At 41.9% G+C, this 25936-nt stretch overlaps 1 protein-coding gene across 1 annotated transcript in view; it reads left to right on the top strand.

Annotated features, from left to right (window-relative positions):
• The window catches only part of MARCHF1 (membrane associated ring-CH-type finger 1), a 169721-nt gene that overhangs the window by 106118 nt on the left and 37667 nt on the right, over positions 1-25936 (top strand). Inside the window, exons 3-4 of the mRNA XM_024218933.2 lie at positions 2400-2479; positions 24452-24632. Of these exons, the coding sequence (XP_024074701.1) occupies positions 2400-2479; positions 24452-24632 (261 nt within the window). The remainder of the gene's footprint in view (positions 1-2399; positions 2480-24451; positions 24633-25936) is intronic.

The following is a 25936-nucleotide window of genomic DNA, read 5'->3' as shown; positions in this document are numbered from 1 at the left end:
GTTATTTAAGTCCCACCTAAACCTTCTGGGTGAATATTGGGTGAATTTCACTCTAAAGTTAACTTAGGATGTTGTGCTAGTTGAACAGTGATCTGATTCTGTCTGGTACAACTTGTTTGTTTCACCAAAGGACACAGCTCTTTACAGCTAAACACATATGGAAAGGTAATTGTTCAAGTGTAAGAACTGTCCTTAATTTTTTCTGAAAATACTTCACCACTTTCCACCACCCATCCACCCACCCCAAAAAAGAAAAGACCAGAGGAACAGGCAAGGTTTGTCCATGCCATAGAGCTTAGCAGGTATAGAGCATGGGTGGGTCCAGTAGTACCAAGGGCAGAGGATCCACTGCTATGTGGAATCTCTTTTCTGTCCTACCTGCAGGGAGCCTGTGTAAGGCCCCATAAGCTGGGTTGGAGCAATTGCCAGATAGCAACTCCTTGGCTGCTCTGTGGCCTGGATGGATTGTTCTCATGCCCTTATCCACTACGCACTCGCTGGTGCACAGTCCAGCTGTTTGGTCAGACACTGACCCCTGCATTTTCTTCCTCAGTGTCAATGCTGTAGTAAGTAGTCATGCAAACTGCCTGAGACATGAGTTATATATCACTTAACAAGGCTTATCACAGATGTTGAGATAAGGAAGAATATATTCCACAGTGCACACACACCAGCTGTTTCTAACATCTTCTTTCCCCAGATGTAATTGACTCTGCCTTTTCTCCTTCAAAATTGTTGAATTGAGATGTTTGTTTATGTAGAGAGACAAGGAACATAAAATGTTTTCTCCATTGATGACTGATTTTTTTCATTCAGTGGCAGACACTTTAATGTGCCACATCTGCCTAACGACACATCACACCTGAGTTTTATAACAGACAGAAGGGACTTAATCCATACAAAAGCAATTTTAACATACATGCTTTCTCACATCACACCATTATCAAGTTCACTTTTTTATTCCTAAGGTTTTATTTTTTTTAATGACTGAATCCCTCACCCATGCAGACTTCGCTTCAAATCCTACCTTGGCTCCCAAGTCTCAGTTGAGTCCATATTAAAAATCATCATAACACAGTGGTGGTCCTGCTCGAGACCGACTCAGACCTTAAACGTTATGGATGTTATGGGTCAGGATTAAGCTGCAGTGGCAGGAAGCTCTTGATGCCTCTATCAACAATGTTTAGCTTGGGCTATTAATTCCTTATTTTCGTTACAAAATTCACACCTGATCAAAATAAAAATTGACATCCTCCCCTGTGCAAAGTAATGCAGGAGTCAGTTTGATAGTGGTCTATATAATATTTGCCTTAACTAGGGCCTATGATTTATCAGCATTAAATTTTGGTGTCTGATCCTTTGCATTCTCAGCTCCTATTTAATATTCATTCTTCTCCTGTATGTGGTCTGATTGTCTTGGACACGTTTCCTTCATGTTTAGCATTCATGATACTCTGGCTCCCACTGAATTGAAGGTTTTCAGCACCTCACAGGGATGCATCCCATATCATAGTGCCCATATCAGCCATGGGGAAGGGTTCAGATACTTCAGCTACTTTATGGCTCCCTCTCCCTATAGAAGCAAGCGTGCTGCCTCCACAATCTAGTCTCTGGTAAACCAGGAATCTCTCAGGACCTAAATTTGGATCCCCCACAGCTACCGTACCAATAAACTATCAGGCAGACCAAAATTGTTTCTTGTCAGCACCATCAAAACATGTTTCTTACTGGATGCGCTTTGCAAATTGCAGTGACAACCTTTGGAAGGGAATTGTGTACAGTAGATGTGTATTGAATTTCTCTCTCCTGCTGTTTGGAGAATGTGATAGGCTCTGTAGAGTTGCAGCCTGAACTTTGGACTTTCTCAGGCTCATCAATTTCACATTCATTCAACCCCGGTAGATGATTTGATTGCCTTGGAAACCTTTAAAAAAATGCTTTAATATTCATGATGCTTGGTCACTCTGTGCCACGCAGGTTTGCCAGCTGAGCCTCAGTGCTCATCCTGACTCAGACTAATGTCAATGTGTTTTATTTAATTCTGACAAGGATCGTCATACTTATTTGCCTGCTTGAAATAGAAAACAACCTTCTTTCCCATCAAACACTTACAGTAGATCAGAACTAAAATGAAATCTCAGCTGATGAAAGCCTCTTCCTGAAACAAAAAAATATCCAAGGGCAAATGAGAGCTGCAGCCCGTCAGTCCCATTTAGTTCCTCAAAAAGGTTTTACTTCTGTTCACTCTTCCTGTATTTTGCGAACTTGTGTGCTTGCAACAGAAGACGATGCACAACTGCAACAGTTGTTTAAACTTTTTAATCATGTGGCAAAGCAGTAAAATATCTGCAATGTATTTCATGAGCAAAGATTCCAAATTGTCTAACTTTTTTCAACAGGCAAGCAGTCCTACAACAGGAACAGCTCCTAGGAGTCAGTCACGGTTGTCTGTATGCCCTTCTACTCAGGACATCTGTAGGTAGGTGCTGAATCAGTCATTTAAATCTGTCTGTCAAACATTAGTTGTTTTCTTTAGCTAATAAGCTATAAGCTCTTGCTTCTGCCTGGCATTATTCATGAATTACATACATCTGGGTTTTCTTTTGAGCTCTTGTTTTTGTCATGTTTCCTTTTCAGTCTCATATTTTCTATTAAATCAACTCGTTTCTATTTTCATCTCTTTTTTTTTTCTTTTTCTCTCTCCTTACCATTTTCCATCCCTTTCCTTTGCTGCTGCTTTGTTTAGATCTACCACCTTGCATGATGTGTCAGAAGATGAGTTTGAACATGCAACACCTGTCATGGTGCTGACCCCTGCTAGTAGGGAGTCTGGTAAGAAACAAGTGAAACGAAGGTATAGGCGGAGGAAAGAGACTGGTGACAATGTTGAGCATACAGAAAAGCAAAGAAAAGAGAAGGACTGCAGATTGTACCCGATGGTTGCAAGCTCCAGATGCAATGCTTTGCACAAGGAAACATCTGATTCATCATCCTCAGATGAGAATCAGTGGGCTCAGGCTAGAAGGAGAGCCAGAGAAAAGGTTAAAAAGCCCAGGAGAGGGAGAAGGAGCAATAGATCTTGCAGTAACACAGATGGATCTCCAAATAACAATGCCATTGAACTTGTCACTCTGGGGACAACAGGGGAAAAGAAAAAAGAGGTGTCTGATTCTGATAACCACACTTTAAATCACCGGAGGAGAAGGGTTTCAAGATGTAAAGAATCTTGCCTTTCACTGTCTTCAGTGTCCTCTCTGGAGGCGAGGAATTATTCAAGAAAATGTGGAAAAAATGGGGGCAGAAGCTACCCCCAAGAGCTGCAGTCTTCATCTCACCTTAGACAAAATAAAGTGGTCGAGGAAGGCTTTACAGAGAGAGGCTCTGGCAGTGATACTCTGATAGTTCCAGAAAATGGAGAACCTGTTGGGGCAGCGCCCAATGTGACTGATGCAGTTCAGAAACTTCCTGTTTTATGTGATGACTGGTCTGATGATTTAGAAGTATGCAGGTTAGTCTCTAATAAGAAAGATTGGATATTACCAAAAGGAATTGATTATTGCCATGAATTATACATGTGCCTTTTACCTGATTCTTGCTGTCATTTGGGTCTTTTTTTTATAACTACTGCTCAGTAGCTATCTGTTAGGGACTATGATACATAGCACAAAATAGTTGATAAAGGAAGATTTCTAAAGATAAGACACCTAACTCATTTAACAACACTAGTAGCACAGAATTAGATTCCCACCTCCTACATGGTGATTTGTCCTACCAAGTTTGAGACACTGTGCACTCAGGCATGAGAATCAGAGATTGAATGGGAAGATCAGATAGCTCAATGCTAATGGGATACGGAGGCTTTCATTCTTATATGACCAGTTCAAATCCACCTCTGGTCTGTAGTGATTGAAATGTGTTACTCTCTGGGACTGTTCATTGACCTACATGAAGTGAGTTCTTGGTCTCAAGTCAGTGCATATTACACATGACATCCTTATAGCTGGCATTCCTTTGGCAGGCTTGGCACATACATTAAGGGTTGTATCAGCATGAATAGTGAACTACCTTCCAGGTTAGGACGGAGGTATGCTGGCAGGTAGTGTGGGGAAGTTTGTGCAGCTGCTATCCATGATGTGTTATGTGAATTAATAGAGGTCTTTGGTTTCCAAGGCTGTCAGTCTGGCACCATTCACAGTGACAGACCCTTGGAAGTGCATGGAATAATAATAAATTTAATATTTGAAGGAAAAAATATATTAAAAGGAATTAGAATTTAGATAAAGTAACATCCACAAGTTGTCTAGCTAAGGAGAGAAGTTGTGCCTGAGGGAACTATTAAAAGGAAGGATTTCAGACCAACATCACAACATTAAATCAGTACATGGCAGTGTGTCAGTGGATCTGAAAGATCACAGGATTGTGAGTAAAAACACTCTTCAGCTTTAAAACTGAGTGAACTTGAGTAAATCAATTCATCAGTAAATTGAAAAGGAAGTTATAGGGGAGAATCGGGCATTAAAGTTAATATTTCTTTAAAAAAATATCCTGGACCTGTTTCTCATTTACAGTGAGTCCCCTGGCAGTGGGCCTTACTGTAAATGAGAATCAGACCTAATATATTGGTACAGTAACTGGAAACTTGCAATCTTCTTTTTGGGAAGAATTGGTATGAAAATGTAAACAGAAGTAGAATGAGGAAATGAATGTGCATGGTGAAACTACATGGCGTGATACAGTGTACTTTGTGTCAGTAAGCTGGCAGTAAGCTCCAGTGGTCCTGGTTAAGAAAATTGTCAGGCAGTGGAAGTATAGACAGTGTGCTCCTTCAGATTACTATATGTAAGATCTAATTATTAGTGGATCATGTGCTGTACATCCTTCAATATGTTAGGCAAGCCACAACATAGCTTTCTTTTTCATTATTTGTTTGTTGTATCTGCCTGTTGTGTCTTATCCTGTACGTACATTGTGAGATCTTGGGAGCAGGGCCCATCATTTTGTTTTGTGTTTTGGCCCTGATCCATGCTTGGGGCCCTACCTACTGCTGCAATAAATTATTAATTATTATTATTATTACAGTAGCACTTTGAGACCCAAACATATATTGAGGCTCCATGTGCTAGGTACCGTACAAATATAGAGTAAGAAAATTCAGTTATGAACTGAATATAATCCTCTCTTTACCCAAAATAAGTATGTCCACACAAGGGCTTGCCCGGATTTAACTAAATCAATTTTAAAAAACAATTTAAATGAAACAAGTGTAACTTTTTCAGGTAGACAGGGCCTAGTTGCTGCACCAACCCATGAACTCAAATTGTGTTTTCAGATGCAAGCATGGACTCCATTTTTCTCTTTATTGCTTTTTTGTCCACCCACCCAGCTTTACTTTGACTGTCCTGGGAATCCTCTATCTGTAGAGCTATGGCTGCTACCTAATCCACATTTTGCTCACCCTGGGGCTTGCAGGAAAGGAGGAGAAAGAAGGTCATGTAGGGTGAGAAGAAGGCCTAGGAACTGTTAGATTAAATTTCCTTTATCATCTTATGTGTTTCTCAAGTGTACTTTCACTACAGTGTTTATGCACCAAAATAAATGTGTGGTACATTAGGTAGGGTTAGAAACTAGGAGATAGGAGGATATTACAGAGAGGGAAATAGGAGGACCCTTTAAGGTTCAACCTTCATAGTTGCTTTTACAGCAGTGTAAAAGTTCCTGGCTTGAGGCTGGAAGTGAAACTTTTGAAGGTTCACATAAAACTCTGGCCCAGGCTCAAGTGTAGTGAAAAAGGGCTGCCCAGCTTAGAGAGGGGTGTGCCCTACTTGATCTCATGGTAAACATGAACACGGAGGAGGTATATGAAAGGATCAGGCACCCTTATGAGGAGTTGGCAAATCTCTCTACCTGGCTCTTTGCCCCATCTTGTTGACTCTTCATTGTAGTGGCACTGTTGCTGTGCTAGTATTAGATATGGATGGGATAGAAACTGGTAGCTTCCTGTTTTTCCACTCCATCATGATTGTTAGATATGGCCAAGGTTGGAATGTGTAACTGCCTTAGTTGAATCCAAGTGTTTTGTCCTGGTTTGATTATAAAAATAAGGGAAGCACGTTTTCTTCTTGTACTACATATTAGTAAGAAATCTCCACTATTGTAATTTTGCTGCATACACAATTCCTTTCTAGTTTATTAAAAAACTCCCTGTTAACATTCAGCAACATCTAATACCTGCTTGACCCATGTACCTATCTTCAGTATTCACTCTGAAAATACACACAGACACATGCAACCCAAAATAAGACTCAAAGAGTGATTAAAATCACAAAAGAAAGCATCACAGGCATGTTTAAAATTAGATAAATGCTTGAACAGAGTCTCAGCCCTGACTTTGCCAGCTTGGAATTGCTGAGGGAGCACACAAATGCAGGTGGAAAGCTACCCTAAAGGAGTAGCCAAAGATTCCCCTGACATCAGGAGGAACAAGTAAGGGGTGAGGCAGAGTACATGGCATTCCACCTGAGACCTAGGCAGCTCTGCAGTGTCAGTGTGTGACTGCTACAGCCTACATAATTGGATCCGTGGCGCCTCCTTTCCCTGTCACTCTCCTCAGCTCTACGGAGTGTAAATGTGGCACAGCTGAGAATCTGCCCTCTTCTTTTAAAATGCTGCCATGTTAACAGAGACATAAGGCCACCCTTTCCTCACTCTCAGGGAAACTGCTGTATTTCTTGCAGTCATTCTAGATCAGTGGTCTCCAAAGTGGGGTGTGCGCAAGAGGATCCTTCAGGGTGCGCTGTAGGAGGAGCAGCTTTTTTGCTTCGGCAGTTCGGCTTTTTTGTTGTTGCTGGGGGTGGCAAAAATGGTAGAGCTGGCCCTGCGGTGTGGCAGGGGGTGCATGCTCAAATTTTGTTTATTGATAGGGGTGCGCGATCAAAAAAGTTTGGAGACCACTGTTCTAGATGTATCACCTATGGAAGATTGCACATCTAGGAAGGATGCTACAACATCAAAAGTATGCTAATTTTTCATGGCTACTAAGTTATTTTACTTGTTAAATTTGCCTACAGCTACACAGAAGGGAGAAGATTTATTATGCGATAATACTGATTCAGCTGAAAGAATCTTACTAGGTACTGTGGTACAAGTTACTTAGCTATTTAGTCAACAGCTGATTTGTAGTTTCTTTCCATAGATTCAAATGTTTCTTTCAGGAATAAAAAAAGGAATGAAATATTCACTTTGGGGTAGGTGTATGTGCTCATATAGTCACACTCTTCTGCACTGCATATCCTGGCATATAGGGCATACACTCTACCTATTTATGTGTGGTATTCAGAGTGAGTAAAGTGCTGCCAACATATTAATAAGGAGCTCCCTCCAAATTTTCCACATAAGTCAGTGATGCATGTTTACTGCAGTGTAAGACTGGGTGGCTGGTCGGGGAACGGACACTTTAGCGTCTTGAGGTCGAACAAGCTTCCCCTCATGAGAGGTGGTCTCTTTTAGCTGGGGCAAGGGGTTAGGTCAGGGAAGTGGATCTCTGCATTGTATGGGGGTGTCACTGTGCCCTAGTGGTTGACAGCTGAGGATACCAAATTCAGGACAAACTGCTGAGACTCATGCCAAACTGGTGGTTATTGTATTGTTAGATATACCAAGCCAGAAACAAAAGTAACCTTCTGTCTCACCACACTGGTTAACAAGAAGTCCAAACTGCAGTCTCCTTAGGCATTCCAGCCCTTGTTTCACCACCCAGAAACTAGATTTATGATGTGTGGTTATTTAAAACCAATGTATCCAATAAAGGGTCCTTCTAATCTCAAAAGAGCAGCCATTTAGCCGGGTCCATATATAACTCAGATCTTACCCAATAATCACACTGTTGCCAATCCTTTATTATCTAATATCTAAAAGTTTATAAGAGAAAAGAAGGAGGAGAGAGTTAAAATTGATCAAAGAAATTATATACATACCTACATACATACATACTCATTGCAAAGTTCTTGGATCAGGTTTGTAGCAATGTTGGAATAAACTACTGGCTTGTAAAGTCTCAGCTTCCAAGAGATTGGAAGGTTCTCAGTCCATTGGTTGGAATGCTCCTTTTAGTGTAAGTTCATAGTCCAGAGATCAGAGCAGGAAAGAGGCAAAATGGAGATGCTTCCAGGGTCTTTTATATCATCACCCATGTGAGGAGGATGCTCTTATTCTTAGTTTGTGGAAAATTACAGGCACAAGATGAAGTCCAGGGTCACATGAGAAAGTCATATGCCCTTGCATGCTTTGATGACTCATAGGAGTAGCCATTACTCATATTCTGGCTAATGGGGTGGGGACAAGCTGCTTCTATATCCATTGTGAGAGCTAAGTGTCCTTTAATGGTTGGTCCATTCACAATGTGCTGGCTAGACTGGATGTAAACTACCTAGTGGGGGTTACCTGAGGGGCAAATGCATTTGAAATACAGGCATATAGTCAATATTTTCAACTTCAGATACAAAAATGATACATGCTATAAACAAGATAATCATACTCAGCAAATCATAACTTTTCCATTGATACTTTACATGATATACTTTGTACAAGATGTGTTGCAATTGTCCAAGGGAGGCAATATTAATGAGATAAATGGTCATGTTTAAATCATACAGCATCACAGGGGGGCTCCCTCCCTGTTCAAATTCCAAGATGGCTGGGCAGGCAGGTAGTGGCAAGGAGAAATGCAGGACTTGCTTATATGCACAAGCTTACCTCTCTTCCTCATGCAGTATTTGAGCTGCTGGTGGAAGGATGTATGTATGTATGGTATTAGGCCTACAAGTTTTGTCTCCAACATGCTCCTAACAGAATGGGTGGGGATACCAGAAGAGCCATCCCTTTGCAGTATATTAATTGGCTGTGGGAGTGGTTGATGTACCTGTGATGTAGTGGCTACCTCAGCAAGTACTGTAAAATTCCAAGCCTTAGAATTCTCAGTGACTTCAGTGGACTTTGTCTTGTGTTCTATATTATTCCTAAAGGGGAGGATGAAATCATGGGTGGGATAGTTTAAAACTCAGTTTAAGTCACTGTTGAGGGTAGCTCCATGGCCTGGATAGGTCCCCAGTGTTACTCAAACAACCCTGCAGCGGTCCCTCCCTGGGGTGCCTTATGGGCCACAGCACTGTCTGGAATCTCCCCCCAACACACCTTTATGCTAGGGTTTACCCATGCAAGATCATTGGAGGGCAGCCCTACAGCTCAGTGCCTGTGCCAAGGGACTCCTCCCCCTAGTGGAAATGGGGCTGTTAGGGCTCCTTTACATCACTACAGCCCTTGTGCCTGGTGTAAAGGGGCTGGGACCAGGGTGAATATCTCATCCCTGGAATTTCAACATTGGAATTATGAAGAAGTGCTAGTTAGAAATGGTATTAATTCAGAATCAATAGATGAGACACTCCTGGAAGACTGTTGGTTGTGATATGAAAGGAGCACTGAGGGATTTTTGATTTACACTGTGGTTCTGTTTTTTATCCCAAAGGTTTTTGCAGTTGAAAGGACTGGATCAATTCTACAGTTTCTATAATACTAAACTGTAATTGGTTGAAAATATGCATTTCTTTTAAAAACACATTTAAATAAGACAGGATGCATCACCGTAACAAAAATTATTTACATGCACAGTAGAATCCTGATTTTTCTAAACTTCTTGAGTGGAAACAAATATGTTCAGATAATTGAGAGTTAATAGTCAGGGAGTGAATGGAACAGAAAGAGAAGCTTACCGATCATTAGAAAGGGAGGTTTAGATGGGGGGACTGGTAATGAAATCTGCATAATCCACTTCAAACATCACTTTAATAAAATCAGCTTTTTAGTAGAAAAGTTTTGGTGAATGTATTAAGTTGATTTGATTTTTTTTAATCACTCTTTCTGGACTATATTATAAATACTTCAAAAGAAATGAGATGAGGCATTATTGTTTTCAACCACTGACATGAGTAATTTAAACATCATGTAAATTATATTACATAGGGTACATGAAAACGTAATTATGAAATCATAAAATTCCTGAAATCATGATTTCACTACGTACAATCAAGTGTTATAATCATGTATCTGTTGTGTATAAAATTAACATGTGTCTTATTGGTACTGAACTTTAATCACTTAATACTCATCCGGTTGGGATCCAAAGGGAAAAAGTCTAAAAGTTGAGAAGAAGCTTGGGAAGATAGAGTCCTTCTAAGATTAGTCTTGAGACGAACTGTAGAGCTAGAGATATATTTATTTCTGCAGCTGTTAACCTTCACATGAGGATATTAACATTAAAACCTAGACGCTTAGTGTAAATCAATGCAGAGCCCTTTATTTCAATGGAGCAAGGCTAATTTACACTATCTGAGACTTTGGCCCTAACTTCTGAAACTTGAACATCATTGATTAAGAAATATATAGTTTGCTTAGATCTCAGGAGTATTCAAAATGAAGGTATCTTAAGTGTATTTTGTCAAGTCTGCTGGCAAATCTTGCACGTTTGTCAGTTGCTAACAAAATGATGATCCCAGTATAAAGGAGAGAGAATCTAAGGGCTGTTTCCACCCACATTAAGACTGCTTTATGCTGCCTGATCTGTCCTTACTGTAACAGAGAATCACTTTGAAAAAGAAAGCCCTTACTTCCTTTGTAATAAAAGCTTAGGTCAGCAATCCTTTGACACACTATACTAAGTTCACTGAAGCGAGCATCCATAGCAACATTCCAAAGTAAAAAAGTTAATAACTTTTAAAATTAGACTTTAAGCAACTAAGTTTTAGTAATGGGCACAAATCTCATCTGGGAGAGTCCAGTAAACTAGGTAGTCCTCTTCTTCTTTCCAGTTTTACTGGGAAATAGCAAAAAGTTAGAAGCTATAAAAAAAAAGGTAGAACTATATTTAACAGAGTTTTTTGGGGGAGGTGGGGGTTATAATAAATTAATTGCTTATCCAAATTACTTCAAATTTTCTAGAAAAAAGCTACCCAAACTTGAGGTGGATGGGACTTCTTTTGATGGATTTTATGGCAGCAGGGGGCAACATCAGATTTAAAATGGAAACTTGGTAGCAATCTTAACTGTGAATAGACTTCCGTTGCTCCATATCCTTTTTCCTTTCATTTAGAGTTTCTTGCAGGGCTCACCTGTTTGTAACAGCTCTCTAAAAGAAATATGGTATTTACTGGAAGAGCGATCACAGCTCAGGCTAGTACCCAGAGTAGCAAAAGTGTGGTGCAATGAAGAAGCAGTGTTTTTTTTATAAGACATGTAGATGCTGCTGGCTATGTTGCAGCTTGTTAGATAAATGTCCCTGCATGGTGGAATTATGGTTGTTGGAGGCCTGGTCTACGCTAGGACCATATGTGTAGCTATAAAAATGTGCAACCCTGAGAGTTGTAGCTAAACCTACCTAACCCCAGTGCAGACAGCTCTAGGTTGACGGAAGGAGGTGGATCCAGCTCAGGGAGGTAGATTACCTACACCAATGGGGAAAGCCCTCCCCTCTGTGTAGGTAGTGTCTATACTAAAGCACTACAATTGCAGCGGTGCAGCTGCGCTGCTGTAGCATTTTAAGGGCTTGCTACACTTGCGAGTTACAGCGCAATAAAGGAGCCCCGGGCGCCCTAGCTCACTACCTGTCCACACTGGCAAGGCATGTAGAACGCTCTGACTCCGCGGCTACAGTGAGTGGAATAACGTTTGCTGTGCCCCCGCTGGAGCGCCGCGGTGCCAGTGTGAACAAGGTGTTGCAATACTGCGCTCTGATTGGTCTCTGGAAACGTCCCATAATCCCCTTAAGTCAAGTGGCCACGCTTGTCTTTGTTTTGAATCACAGCAGGAATGTGGATATGCCCTTTGAAAGCTCCATTTTTGACAGCCGGCTGCTTATCTGCTCTGAGACAAAGCAACCATTAGTGTGGAATGCTGTGTGAGAGAGAGAGAGAGGCGGGGGGGGGTGTCTGCTGCTGTCTGAACTTACAAGACAGCATGCTGACATGCTCTCAGCCCCCCCAAAACGGACTCTCCCTCCCCCCACATACATACAATACACTCCCTATCACACTCCACCCCCCCCAACCCCCATTTGAAAAGCACGTTGCAGTCACTTGCATGCTGGGATAGCTACCCATAATGCACCGCTCCCAATGCCACTGCAAGTGCCGCAAATGTGGCCACACCAGTGCGCTTGATGCTGTCAGTGTGGACAGACTGCAGTGCTTTCCCTACTGCACTCTAACCACCCTAAGGCTGGCTTAACTCAAAGCACTCTACATCTGCAAGTGTAGCCATGCCCTAAGTGTAGACAAGCTCTGAGCCTCCTTTCCCAAAATTTTGGCACAGGTTTTGCCAGGGGTACGGACAGTGTGAGAATATAGTAGGGAAAGCCTTATTACGCACTGGTACGGGGAACTCCACCAGTGACCCTGATATAAAACTATAATTGAGGAATGAAGGGTTGCATCTCTTGAATAGGTCATCAAGTTGTTGCTTTCAGCATTTATCTCTGATTAACAGAGATGTAGAGGCTATTGGCTGATGTGTATATTGCAATTTATATTATTAAAATTGTGGGTTTGGTTCCTTAATCCTAAATTTTGGGGTGTTATGAGGTCTTGTTTTGCACTGCAATTTTGAGTGTCACTGGCAGTGCATTGGGATAGAAATGAGTCGTAACTATTTACATGATTAAACTGTTCATCAGTTATAATTAAAGAACATTAATAGAAGTATTATAGACAAAATAAATCGTTCATAGCCTGCATTCCCTAGTACATTTTGCTCTTGATTCTCTTCTTTATTCTGATCACGTTTTGAGAAATCAAGAGAGCATTTTACCAGAACCATTATGAAATTATGTTAGTGTGGTACAACATTTTCAAAAGGTGTTTTTCTGTATTCAGATAGAGACAGCTGACTATATGGCATAATGGAAGGGCAGGAATGACAGAGCAGAGGTATACAAATTGATTACATTCAGTATGCAGAATTAATGTGCTTCATTCACACTAGGTTTAGAGGGAGAGGAAGACCAATTTGTCATTTAGATTATTTTATACTGAAAAACCTGGAATAGAAAGAAAAAGAGAGTGCGTGATCAGAAGGCAAGTCTGCCAAATGAAGGAGGGAGAAACTCAATATGCTGTTGTTTACTGCTGGATGAACTATCCAGAGAGAATAATTTATTCAGCAAATTTAACTCTTTTTCCTGTTGACAAATTATCTGAGCTGGGTTTGATTCTTATAAATGTGTTAATTATTTGCAGTGGGTTGTTCGCAGTCTAAATTTTCAGTCATTTGCTGTTTGTGGTGTGTGATTGATTACCTAAGACACATGGTATTGACACATCCGACTGGATGACTGAAATTTTTATAATGGACTTTTCAAGACTGCCAAACTGAACGTAGAGCAATGCATGGATCCTGTTACAGCTGTGCATGGAGCTGGTCCCTCTCTGCCCACTTATTGAGGGTTGCGCAGTAAATTATGCTGGATGCTAATGGCTCCAGGAGTCCCAAACCACCATGGATTAGTGTGGAACAGTGCCTTTCCTCTGGCCATGCCCCCTTCCAGCAGCAGAAGGGATGGCACAGGAGCCTCTGTTCCACTGGAGGCTCATCCTTGCACTGGGTTAATCCCTGCTGAGGTGGGATACACCTTGCACTTTAGGGCCAGATTGTGCCTGCCTATTTAAGTCTCTCTTCATAAAAAAAGAAATCTGGGACAAATGTAATCTTCTTGTCAGTAGGTGCGTGGCTTTATGTCCACTAAGCGTGGGTACATGGATAGGTTCTTTTCTTCTGGTCTGTGAAAAGTTTGGAAAAGGAATGTAAGGCACAATTCTCTGGGGTTACTTCTAGCGCAGGCGTGGGCAAACTACGGCCCAGGGGCCGCATCTGGCCCTCCAGATGTTTTGATCTGGCCCTTGAGCTCCCGTCGGGGAGCAGGGTCTGGGGCTTGCCCTGCTCTGGCACTCCAACCAGGGAGCAGGGTCAGGAGCTTGCCCTACTCCGCGTGGCTCCTGGAAGCAGCAGCATGTCCCCCCTCTGGCTCCTATGCGTAGGGGCAGACAGGGGGCTCCGCACACTGCCCCTGCCCCAAGCACTGCCCTCGCAGTTCCCATTGGCCAGGAACCACAGCCAATGGGAGTTGCGGGGCGGCGCCTGCAGACAGGGCAGCGTGCAGAGCCGCCTGGTCACGCCTCCACATAGGAGCTGGAGGGGGGACATGCCGCTGCTTCTGGGAGCTGCTTGAGGTAAGCGCCACCCAGAGCCTGCACCCCGATTCCCTCCCGCACCCCAACCCTGATCCCCCTCGCACCCTCCAAAGCCCTCAGTCCTAGCCCAGAGCACCATCCTGCACCCCAACCCCTCATCGCAGCCACAACCCCAGCAGGAGCCCTCACCCCTCCCCCGCCCCGGTACCCATCCCTTTGTCCCAGTCCGGAGCCCCCTCCCACACCCTGAACTCCTCATTTCTGACCCCACCCCAGAGCCCACACCCCCAGCCAGAGCTCTCACCCCCTCCCGCACCCCAGCTCCCAATTTTGTGAGCATTCATGGCCTGCCATACAATTTCCATGCCCACCCCTGTTCTAGAGGAAGTACCTGAGAGTTTGGATAGTGTGTATTCCCCTTCAGGACTCTGTTGTGAGTCCCCAGGGGCAGAAGCATCCTTCCATCAGATGCCTTTGTGCCTGCTTCAGAACAAAGGCAAGTACAGCCTGGTGCAATTACAGTGGGGGTGGCCAGCAAGACAGAGAAAGGAGCTGCTTTCTGTGGCATGCTGACAAGGTAATGGGTCCTAATGTATTCAGTGAATTCCTTACATATCTAAGAAATAACAGGGATTTCGAGTGACAACATAACACCCATATTTAGCCTCATTTACAGCCATCCAGCCCCATGAAGGCAGCTTCATATACCTCTTTAGCTGCTCCTTATAGTTGGCAGCATGGCTGGTTTATGTACCGTGCCGTCACAGAATGTATCTGCCCTCTCTTCTGTCTTTGAAGGTACGTCTACACTGCAGCCAGAGGTGTGATTTGCAGCTCGTATAGACATACCCATGTAGGTTGACCAGATATCCCGATTTCATAGGGATAGTCCCGATATTAGGGGCTTTTTCTTATATAGGTGCCTATTACCCCCCACCCCCGTCCTGATTTTTCACACTTGCTATGGTCACCGTATACCCCTGCTAGTTTTAATCTAGGTAGCTCACTAAAATTGAAGTGAGAACACACTGGCACAGGCTTCAGCATGGGCTACAAATGTAAGTTATGTGCCCACCGGGGTCCAGCAGGCTTGTGCAGTCCACGCTGAAGCCCACACTTGCCACATCCTCACTTCCGTTTTTAGCAAGCTGGCTAAATTAAAGCTAGGATGGGTACATCTATACGAGCTGCAATTCACATCCCTGGCTGTGGTGAGATGTACCCTGAGAACTTCAGAAAGGCTTTGTTAATGCTTGCAGAGATGTAAATGAGGGAAGAATTTGGCCCTATGTAGTTAAATGAAATACAGTGAAGCAAAATATCCTCTGAAATACCTTGATTTATTTTTTTCCAGATTGAGATATAGGAATGAATGTGGAAGATCAAATAAATACAAATGTAAGGGCCCCATTCTTGCAAAAATGCATTTAATTGGTGCATCCACACTCTCACATGAGTGCAGAAAATGGGTTACTGCATGTCATTTTGCTCTTGTTTCTTTTATAAACTGCATCCACAGTTAGATATTTCACCTGCAGACCTTAGCTGCCACTTTTTTAAAATATAGCCATGAGTGATGCAATTTATAGGAAAATATGGGTGTGGATATCTTGTGGATAAGGGATCTTTTTAAGACAAATCTATTTTAAATCTACAGTATATCATCTTTGGATTCTGGTGTCACCAATGTTAGAGTTTACATTGTCACCAGAAATCCCTGGTGAGAAAATTATGCATGTGGATATGGCTTTATACATAAATTTACCAAATGTATCCCGAATCTTTTGTGATGTAAAGTCCATTTCTGGGGTTCTGGTGACGCAAAGTGCCGCAGTCTCCTCTCTGTGGGGGTCGTTCATGTGGCCAATGCCACCCTGCAAATGCTGGGTTCAAGATAACGTAGGTAGAGATGTATTGATTCAGTCATAATCCTAATCTGTCTCAGGAGAAAGCTCCTTCAGAACACTTTGCACAGATCAGATGTGGACAACATGAGAGTGGACTGTTCACCAATGGTAGTACAATCCCTCGGATAAAGCAGGCAAGATTGATGCAGGATGGTGGAATATGTTGTTTGCTGCACAAGCAGGAATGAAATTGGCCTGTTTTCCTAACTACTGAAGTGTAAAGATAATTAGTGAAAGACAGGTTAGGATAACCGCTGTTCTCCCTAATGAGGGCAGAAATTAGCAGCTATTCTTCCTAATGAGGGTAAAATTGTTACCCTGCATGTGAAGGGAAAAATGCAAACCTATTGCAACCTATCTATATCTCTAAATTATAGGCAGAGCAGGTGGTGACACTTATTATTAAGGTTGCCTGACAGTTTCTATTAAAAGACCCTATTTTCAGTTGCTAATAATTTTGCCAGATTTTAACCATAGGGGCTTAAAATGTTCCATGCCAGCTGTTTGCCCAGTGCTGAATATATCTTTTTTGTTTAGCTGTTTCTGAAAACAAGATATGGAAAATTACATTGTTTTGTCCATGTTTTTTTTTTTTTTTAAAGTCTTACAACCCTTTAGTTGAGACACTCCAGTGTCTTTATGTTTTTGAGCAGGGACTTGAAATTTGGTAGGGGGGTCATCCTGATGTCAAGGGTATGTGCTTTGCTGTCCCTGTGACAATCCACCCAAAGGTGGCCAATTTATGAGCCCCTGAAAAAACACAGTTCTCACATTCCATCCTTTCCCTTTCTACAGTCCCTTTTCTCATTCACTACATATCCTTCCAACTTCAACAACAATTGAGTCAGGAAAAATGAGGGGGGAAAAGAGTCATGGAAAAAAGTAGTGTCTGATCAAGTAATTGGAGATTGTATCATAATGCCTTAGCACAAGGGGGATGAATTAAGATTGCATGGGAAATCTTAATTTAGGCATTTCCTAACTTTTGAGTGCTTGACTGTGCAATCGTAATAATATACTTTTAACAATAATTTTGGATGTAATATGTATAAGATAAAACTAAGGTAGCACAGTTATGTACTCAAAAGTCAGAAGATGATACAATTAAGGTTGCAGGTACAACTTTACCTCTGTCCACTTCTGTGTATTCATTTAATTACATCATGCATTCAATTTGTTACATTATGCAATATATTAACATTCTGTTTTTGTGCAATCTTGTCATGTACATTTTAGAGCTGGTCAAAATTTTTCACACCAAAAAAGTTGTCAAAAATTGCTTTTTAATAAAATATAAAACCATGAAAAATTGTCAATATTACTGAGACTGTCAATTCTTCTCTAAATTTTTATTTAAATTATTTTCAAAATTTTCTTTTTTATTTTGTTTACTGAAAGATATTTTCTTACTGAAAACCCAGTTTTCAGTAAATGAAAAGCTTTGAAAACAGTTTTTGCAAAACGTTTTGTATAAAACATTGCAGAACATTTCACAAAATATGGAAAATAAGAAATGGAAACAATACTGAAATTGTTCATAAAATTGTTTTCCTGGTGCATAACAAATAAATCTGGGCTCTGTGGGAGCACATTTTGTAAATAAATAATTTTCATGGGTTCTGTCTTGCATACACACAGAGTAGCATATAATTCTACCAGATGCTATGCGTGTCTCTCTCTAAAGGTAGAAACAATTCTATGCTTGAGAAATATTTTATGATTATGTAATTATCAGGCATTAATTTGATGTAATGTACTTAAACATATGTACAGCATTTGACTTGGTTCTGCATAACATTTTGAGTAAGAAACTAGAACAATGCAAAATCAACACTGCACACGTTAAATGGACTAAAAACTGCCTCATAGGACTCAAAATGTAATTGTAAATGGGAATACAATTTGAGCGGGTGTGTTTCCTGGTGATGTCCCACTGAGATCTACTCTTGGCCCTACTCTATTGAGCATTTTTATCAATGATCTGGAGGAAAACATGGAATAATCGCTGGTGAAGTTTGCAGATGAGACAAAGATTGAAGGAGTGGTACGTAATGAATAGGACAGGCCGCTGGAGCAATCTGGCTCTCTTGGTAAGCTGGATGAAAGCAAACAGTGTGCATTTCAATCAGGGACGGCTCCAGGCACCAGCGCAGCAAGCGCGTGCCTGGGCGGCAAGCCACGGGGTGAGGGCGGCAGGCAGGCAGCTTTCGGCGGCGCACCTGCGGGAGGTCCGCTGGTCATGAGGCTTCGGCGGCAATTCGGCGGCGGGGACGCCGATGGCGCGGCACCAGCGGACCTCCCGCAGTCATGCAGCCAAATCTGCATGACTAGTGGACCGCCGGCAGGCGTGCCGCCAAAAGCCGCCTGCCTGCCGTGCTTGGGGCGGCAAAAAACATAGAGCTGCCCCTGATTTCAATATAGCCAAATATAAGGTCAGATAACCAGGAACAAAGAATATAGGCCATACTTGTGATGGGGGTACCAACCCCACAGTGAGCCAGTAAAGGTTAACAAGCTGGTGTGGGCCCACTCAGCCCCACTCTGCTACATGTGCACTCGCTGTCAGGTAATGAAGGGGCAGGTAAAAAAGGAAGAGGAGCGCTCAGTAGTGAGCTGATGAGGGAGAAGAACAGACCTCCTACCCTTTGCTCCCTGAGGAAAGGGCCAGCCTAGAACCACTGCAGAGACCGCGGGAGCCTTCCAGAAGGAGTGAGGGACGCAAGCAGGCCAGCACAAAACTATTGAGTTTGGTTTTGGGACAATTTCTTTGCTTTGCTACATAAAGACTGTTGGGCTGTCTGTGCTGGCCCATGGGCTTAATGAGACTGATGCAAGAAATCCCCAGGGGAAGAGGGGACTAGATTTCTGCATTCTAGTCGAGTCTGCCCTGTCATTTGTCTTGGATTCTGAAGAACACACAGTCACAGGGACTCTAACCAGTGATTCTGAAAAAAACTTGGGGGAGGGGGATGGTCATAGTGGATAATCAGCTGAACGTAAGCTCCCAATGTGCTGCTGTGGCCAAAGGGTTAATGCCATCCTTGGATGTATAAACTGGAGAATATCGAGTAGGAGTAGGGAAGTTATATTACCCCTGTATTTGGCACTGGTGTGACCAGTTCTGGTGCCCCACAATTCAAGAAGGATATTGATAAATTGGACAGGGTTCAAAGAGCTACAATACTGATTAAAGGATTAGAAAACATGCCTTATAGACTCAAAGAGCTCAATTTAACAAAGAAAAGGTTAATGGGTGACATGAATACAATCTATAAGTACCTACATGGGGAACAAATATTTGATAATGGGCTCTTCAGTCTAGCAGACAGTTATAACAAGATCCAATGGCTGGAAGTTGAAGATGAACAAACTCAGATTAGAAATAAAGGATAACTTATTAAAAGTAAGGGTATTTAACTAGTGGAACAACTTATTAAGGGTTGTGGTGGGTTCTCTATCACTGAAATTTTTAAGTCAAGATTGGATGTTTTTCTAAAAAATATGCTCTAGTTCAGGGATCAGCACATCCCTCGGCCTGTGCTGCTTCCTGCAGCCCCCATTGGCCTGGAACGGCGAACCGCAGCCAGTGGGAGCTGCGATTGGCCAAACCTCCGGACGCTGCAGGTAAACAAACCATCCCGGCCTGCCAGCGGATTTCCCTGACGGGCTGTGTGCCAAAGGTTGCCGATCCCTGCTCTAGTTCAACCACAGCTATTGGGCTCGAAGCCGTAATTAATTCAAGGAAGTCATATGGTCTGTGTTGTGCATAAAGCCATACTAGACTATCACAATGATCTCCTCTGGTCTTAAAATCTATGAATTTATGAATATGTGACTCATATAATGCACAGGCACAAGGAGTAATGTTAACTATGCCACTGTAAATACTCTTAACAGTATTTTATATGGAATTTCCTCTGTGTGTGTGTGTGTGTGTGTGTGTGTGTGTGTGTGTGTGTATTTTCTAATTTTGTTTTTCTAAGAAAAAACGATAAATTCTATAATTTGGAAATACATAATTAAAAGTTGCTGTCCTGTGGATCTTACAAGATATTTATAAAACCACTTGCTATCAGATTGCAACTAAATCATTGAGGCATATCTCCTGAGGAGCCCTGCCTCGGTCACTGTGTATATTTTTTACACTGTAGCCAAATTAGTTCTCTGTCCATGAGCAGGTATTTTTAAAACATTGAACTGTCGTTGTTTAAAAAAATTCTGTGCATGTTCAAATTGTGATTTTTAAATGGAACCTAACTCAGCCAAGTAACTGATTTTCCCAGGTATAGTCAAAATAATTTCTCCAAAATGAAGACTATTTGTCTGCCAAATTTAAAGCTTAGGAAGTCAGTGGCAGCTGGGACTCCTCCTTTAGGACCCTTCCAAGAGCTCAGCCTGCTCTTTTTGGCACAGTCAGTTCAGTATCAGAACGGTTCAAAAATTAGCAAAACTTTTTTTGGGGGGGTGGGGGGAATATTTTTTCCCATTTAATTCATCTCAAAAGTGCCCAAACAATTTGTATTCAAACTTTCCAAGGGTGGGGATGGGGTATTTATATTTATAGAATCAAATGACATATTTATATATTAAATTATATAATTGTGTCTATAACACATATGTAAAATCTGAATTATAGCTGGAGAGCTAGCTACAGCTGTATTTTTTTTATATATATATATATATAAAAACCCTCAGGCAGAGACCAGGCCTGCAAAATGTCAACCTGATATTTCAGCAATTTATGAGCATCAGAAAATGGGGGGCTAGAAAGGAAAAACTTTGGCAGCTTTAAATATAGCTATTGCTAGCCCTCCAGCTATAATTATTTTATGCAATATTTTTTTCAACATCCTTGAAGAAAATCTTTTATAAGGTGAAATTTATGACCAGGGTACGTGGGCAGTGGTAGGCCTGGTCAATTGCTGTGCTGGTTCAAATCCTCCTAAGCCAAACATTCACACTTACTTACTCTGTCTTTAGGCAAGACATGCTGTGCATCATTCTAAGCAGGGCTGGCTCCAGGCACCAGCCTACCAAGCATGTGCTTGGGGCGGCACCTGGACGGGGGACGGTGCTCACCCGGGGAGAGCGGAGCCGCAGCGGGCTCCCCGCCCTTCCCCGGCGCTCCGGCCGGCCGGGGAGAGCGGGGCCGCGGCCGGGCTCTCCGCCCTCCCCCGGCGCTCCGGCCGGTCGGGGAGAGCGGGGCCGCAGCTGGGCTCGCCGCCCTCCTCCTGGCACTCCGGCCAGCCTGGGAGAGCGGGGCCGCAGCCAGGCTCGGCGCCTTCCTCTGCCGCGCTCCCTGCCAGGGGGCAGCGGGAGGCTTTTTTGCCCGGGCGGCAAAAAAGCCAGAGCCGGCCCTGATTCTAAGCCAATCTTTTATGGGTAAATAAATTACAAACAGAACAGAAATACACAGAAGAGAAGAGCACTTAATATAGTGAAAATTGTTTCTAGAATAATTTCCTCTGGATATCATTTCTATTGCTAGAATGTTTGTTTTCTCATTGCATGTTTTTAATTTATATTTCAGATAGTGTTTTGTATTAAGTGTTTCTACTGAAGAATAGTTTTGTTCCTTTCAAAGTAGTACTGTCATTTTATTTGCAGATCCCAATGGAATTTTAGCTTGATATTTTAGCTTTTATAATGATGTAAAACGATTTCAACAATGGTTGTAAAAGACTCTTGGGTACCCAATTTAGTTGTCTAATTTCTAAATGGCTTAAATGCTGTAAAATAAATTATATGTAACTGGAATTAAAATGAGCAAAGCCTTGTATTTTCCCTTTGGGAAATGGTTTTAATTTAAAAAGAAAGTGATGTTGCTTTTTTATGTAATGTTTTAGACAGAGATGAAACTTTTATCTAAACTGACAAAGAGTAAGACTTACCTTTTTGCTAATGGTAATTTGTAAGATCATAACTGCATTCACAAAACTTTAATCAACTCTTGGGAATGTGTGTGCTGTATCAAAATAGCTATTTATTCATTTTTTTAAAATATATTACTCCCATTTAAGGGAGGTTTTGAGTAAAAAGTCAATGTACAGTGAGGACACAATAGCTGAGGCTTCAATTTGTCAAGTTTGGCTGGGCTAGAATCATAGAATATCAGGGTTGGAAGGAACCTCAGGAGGCCATCTAGTCCAACCCCCTGTTCAAAGCAGGACCAATCCCCAGACAGATTTTTGCCCCAGATCCCTAAATGGCCCCCTCAAGGATTGAACTCACAACCCTGGGTTTAGCAGGCCAGTGCTCAAACCACTGAGCTATGCCTCCCCCCACAGGTTGGAACACGGATGGATCTTTTTGTAGAATGTGAACTTGCCTGAACATGTACAAAAACCTAAAGTGGTGCCCATGAGTGAAGATTTGTATCTTTGAGTAGTGCCTAGGCACCATTATCAGATCACTGACTGAACCAACTGTGTGGACAGTTCTCAATTCCATGTACTGTTTTCTTTTTAAGTTGTGTTTTCATTTCTGACTGTACATCTGGAAGACTGATTCTGTTCTGCTTTTTCATTTTTGTAGACTAATTTTCTCATGGCTGTGGGCCAGGCCTTTGAAAGAAACGGAAGGGAGTTGAGTTTTTGCAATGGCACTTTTGGCATAAATCAACTCTTACTTGTCTTTCAAATTTCCTCTTTCTTCTGGCAATAGACTAGGTAGCATATTTGCTACTGTTGTAGTCAATAGTCATAGCAACATATTTGCAAGACTTTGCTAGCCCTTCTCACGATTCATGTCAAGTGCTCATGTATCCTGATGGATATGACGCTCCTTCCCTGTGTAAAACAAATTCAGCTTGACAGTCCCCATAGGGAACAGACTGGACATAGTTGTCTGTATATTGCGGCAAAAGTTTTTTTTTTAAGTTTTCTCACACAAGCGACAGAATTTGCAGAAGAGTTACAAAGTGTTCCTTTTCTACATTTTAATTGCCTGTTGCAAGCTTCACGTGCCTCTGAAGGACTAAGTGCCGTGGTTACTACTTCTCTATTTTGAGGTTGATGTGGTTTGGGTTTTGATGCATTGCTTGTGGCTTTTTATTTTTTTCAGTTTGCGATTTAGGACGTCCATTTAGCCTTTGTGAGTGTTGTTGAAATTTAACTTCTTTTTAATGAACAGTCCTACAGCAAAGTCCTCTGTTCACCTGCAGAACAATTCTTAACCTTTCTAGAGACACTGTCAACAAAGGTGTCAGTAAGTACCAGTTCTGATTATTGTGGTTTTTGGTTTAGTTTTTAATGTGGACAGATGTTTACTAAGAACTGACTGAGATCACCAAGTCATTTGACGTAGGTCACAGAAAAGACATCAAATAATAGTACCTTTAGGACACTACTGACTCCAAATACATTTGAAACAGAGATCCAAATGTAAAAAAAGCTCTGTATCCCATTACCAGCTAGGACTCAGTCTAGGACTAGTCCCCACAAGGTGCACACACAACACCCACAACATCTACAATGCGGCTGGGAAGGAGCCTCCCAGCATGGGTAGACAGACTCAAGCTAGTGGGGCTTGAGGTAGTGTGCTAAAAATAGCAGCTTGGATTCTCAAGCTCACCCGATGCTCTGAGTGTGAGCTCAGGTAGCTATGCAAGTGTCTGCTGGAGCTGCAGTTTCTATCCTGCTATTTTTAGCACACTACCTCAAGCCCCACTAGCATGAATTTGTCTGTCTTGGCTAGGAAGCTCGCTCCCAGCTGCAGTGTAGACATAGCCAGGCTGGCTGCTGCTGTAGTCTTTGTGCTTCCAGATAGTGCAGCTACCTACCTCAAAAGGGGCAGAAACGAATGGAGAACAGACAGGGCTGTGACTCTTCTAATCCCTTCTCACCCTCTCCCAAGGGGACTGTATGAATGCTAAAGATATCCACCAGTCTGTCTCCCTTACCCCTTGGACCATTTTCAGGGTAGGCTTTCTATACCTTTCATACTTTGCCTGTTTAACTTGGGGTCTGATTCTGTCATCCTTGCTGAGAATATCACTGGGACTACTCACAGAGTGAGATACTACTCAGCATGAGTAAGGTGACAGAACTAGGCCCTAAAGGTTTTGTCATACAAAAGCTGGGAGGGGGGAGGGAAATGAGTATAATTTCTACTGATTCATCTCTATATCACACAGCAAATTCAAAGTGTCAGAAGGGAATGAGGAATGCATTTCTGGTCTCTAATCTAAAAGGTCACATACCTTGAGTCTTATGAATGTCAAATCTGAGAATGAAAAGCAGTGTAAATAAACCAGTGTTTTTGCTTTGCTCCTTGGAAAGCTCCCTTACTATCTGTTGCTGTCCTCCCTGTCAGGATCTGTCACTGTGAGGGAGATGATGAAAGCCCCCTCATCACACCATGTCGCTGTACCGGGACCCTACGCTTTGTTCATCAGGCCTGCCTGCACCAGTGGATTAAAAGCTCAGATACACGCTGTTGTGAACTCTGCAAGTATGACTTTATAATGGAGACCAAGCTCAAACCTCTCCGGAAGGTACGATATTAGTAATTTAATTACATTCAAGTGTTGAAAGGATGAGATGGCTGCACAACCTGCTGACATACTTAAGATACATTTACATTTCCCAAATGTCATTTGATTTACTGTTGCAATAAACACAATGGGGGTGATGCTCTACTCCACAGAAGTTGATCAGTTTACAGCAGCTGTGGTTCCGGTCCAATGTGTTTCATGCCCTTAGAACATTGTCTCATATGATATATTTTGCTGTTTAGATTTTTCTTCCTTATCTTTGGTGTTATATTGGTATGTACATAGATTACAAAACCAGAAGGGACTCAATCATAATCTAATCCGATCTCTCACATAATATAGGCCATAGAATATCACCCAGCAATTCCTCCATCAAGCACATAATTTTTGGTTGAGATTTATGTAGATGATTGTGCAGAGATGGAAACTGGAGATAACCCAAATAATGCTTCTAGATGCATAAATGTTAATGGTTACATTTGTGAGAAGATTTATAATACCCATCTATGTGCATTAAGTTCCCTCTGTATATTAGGTTACATTAACTGATTTGGTATCTAGGAAGTCAAGTATATGCAGCTTGAGGATAAATTATTCTTCCAGGTGAATCTTTTAAAAGTCAGTTTAATTGACAATAAAGTGTCAGTATACAGAAGGTGAAGAGATGTTAATTTTTTTGCAAAAGGGAAATATCCTTTCTTTCTCTTGTGATTTTCTTCCCCCCTTCCCCCAATACATCATTGTGTCCTGCTGAGGTTTTATTATCTTTAGGGTTGGAGTTTCACTAGAGCCAGCATCTAATTTAAAGCTAAACTTTAATTTTTATGTGAGGTTTTCTGAAAAGTGATTATGTAAAAATAACATCTTACTCAACAGACCTGTTCCCTATGTGTATTCAGAGCCACTTTGGTGAAAAAAAGATAGGTTTTACTGCTTTTTACTCTTGTTAACACAGCCTAGAGAGAGTGAGCCGGATGCTATGCCTTCCTGTGTCTCATTCACAGAAATTATTTAGCAAGTTCCAATCAATTATACCAGCTAATAAAAAGCACTGGGGCTGTGCAGGTGTCATGGAAGTCTTAATTTGATCTGCAAACGCTTTATCGCAGATGGTTATGTTACAGAGAAGGAATACTTTATTTTAAACTGCCAGTCCTGCAAACTCAACCTGGGATCTGAGAACTGAGCACATCTAAAAAAGTTATTAATTATTATTTATATTTTTTAAAATACAAAGGCAAATTGTATCTGATGGAGCATACTTAAATATCTTTAATCACACGCTCTGGCATGATCTAAACAAG

The sequence above is a fragment of the Terrapene carolina genome, unplaced genomic scaffold, assembly GCF_002925995.2.
Source record: "Terrapene carolina triunguis isolate 2854851 unplaced genomic scaffold, T_m_triunguis-2.0 Scaffold66, whole genome shotgun sequence".
Lineage (NCBI taxonomy): Eukaryota > Metazoa > Chordata > Testudines > Emydidae > Terrapene > Terrapene triunguis.
This window is presented reverse-complemented; position numbering and strand designations above follow the sequence as displayed.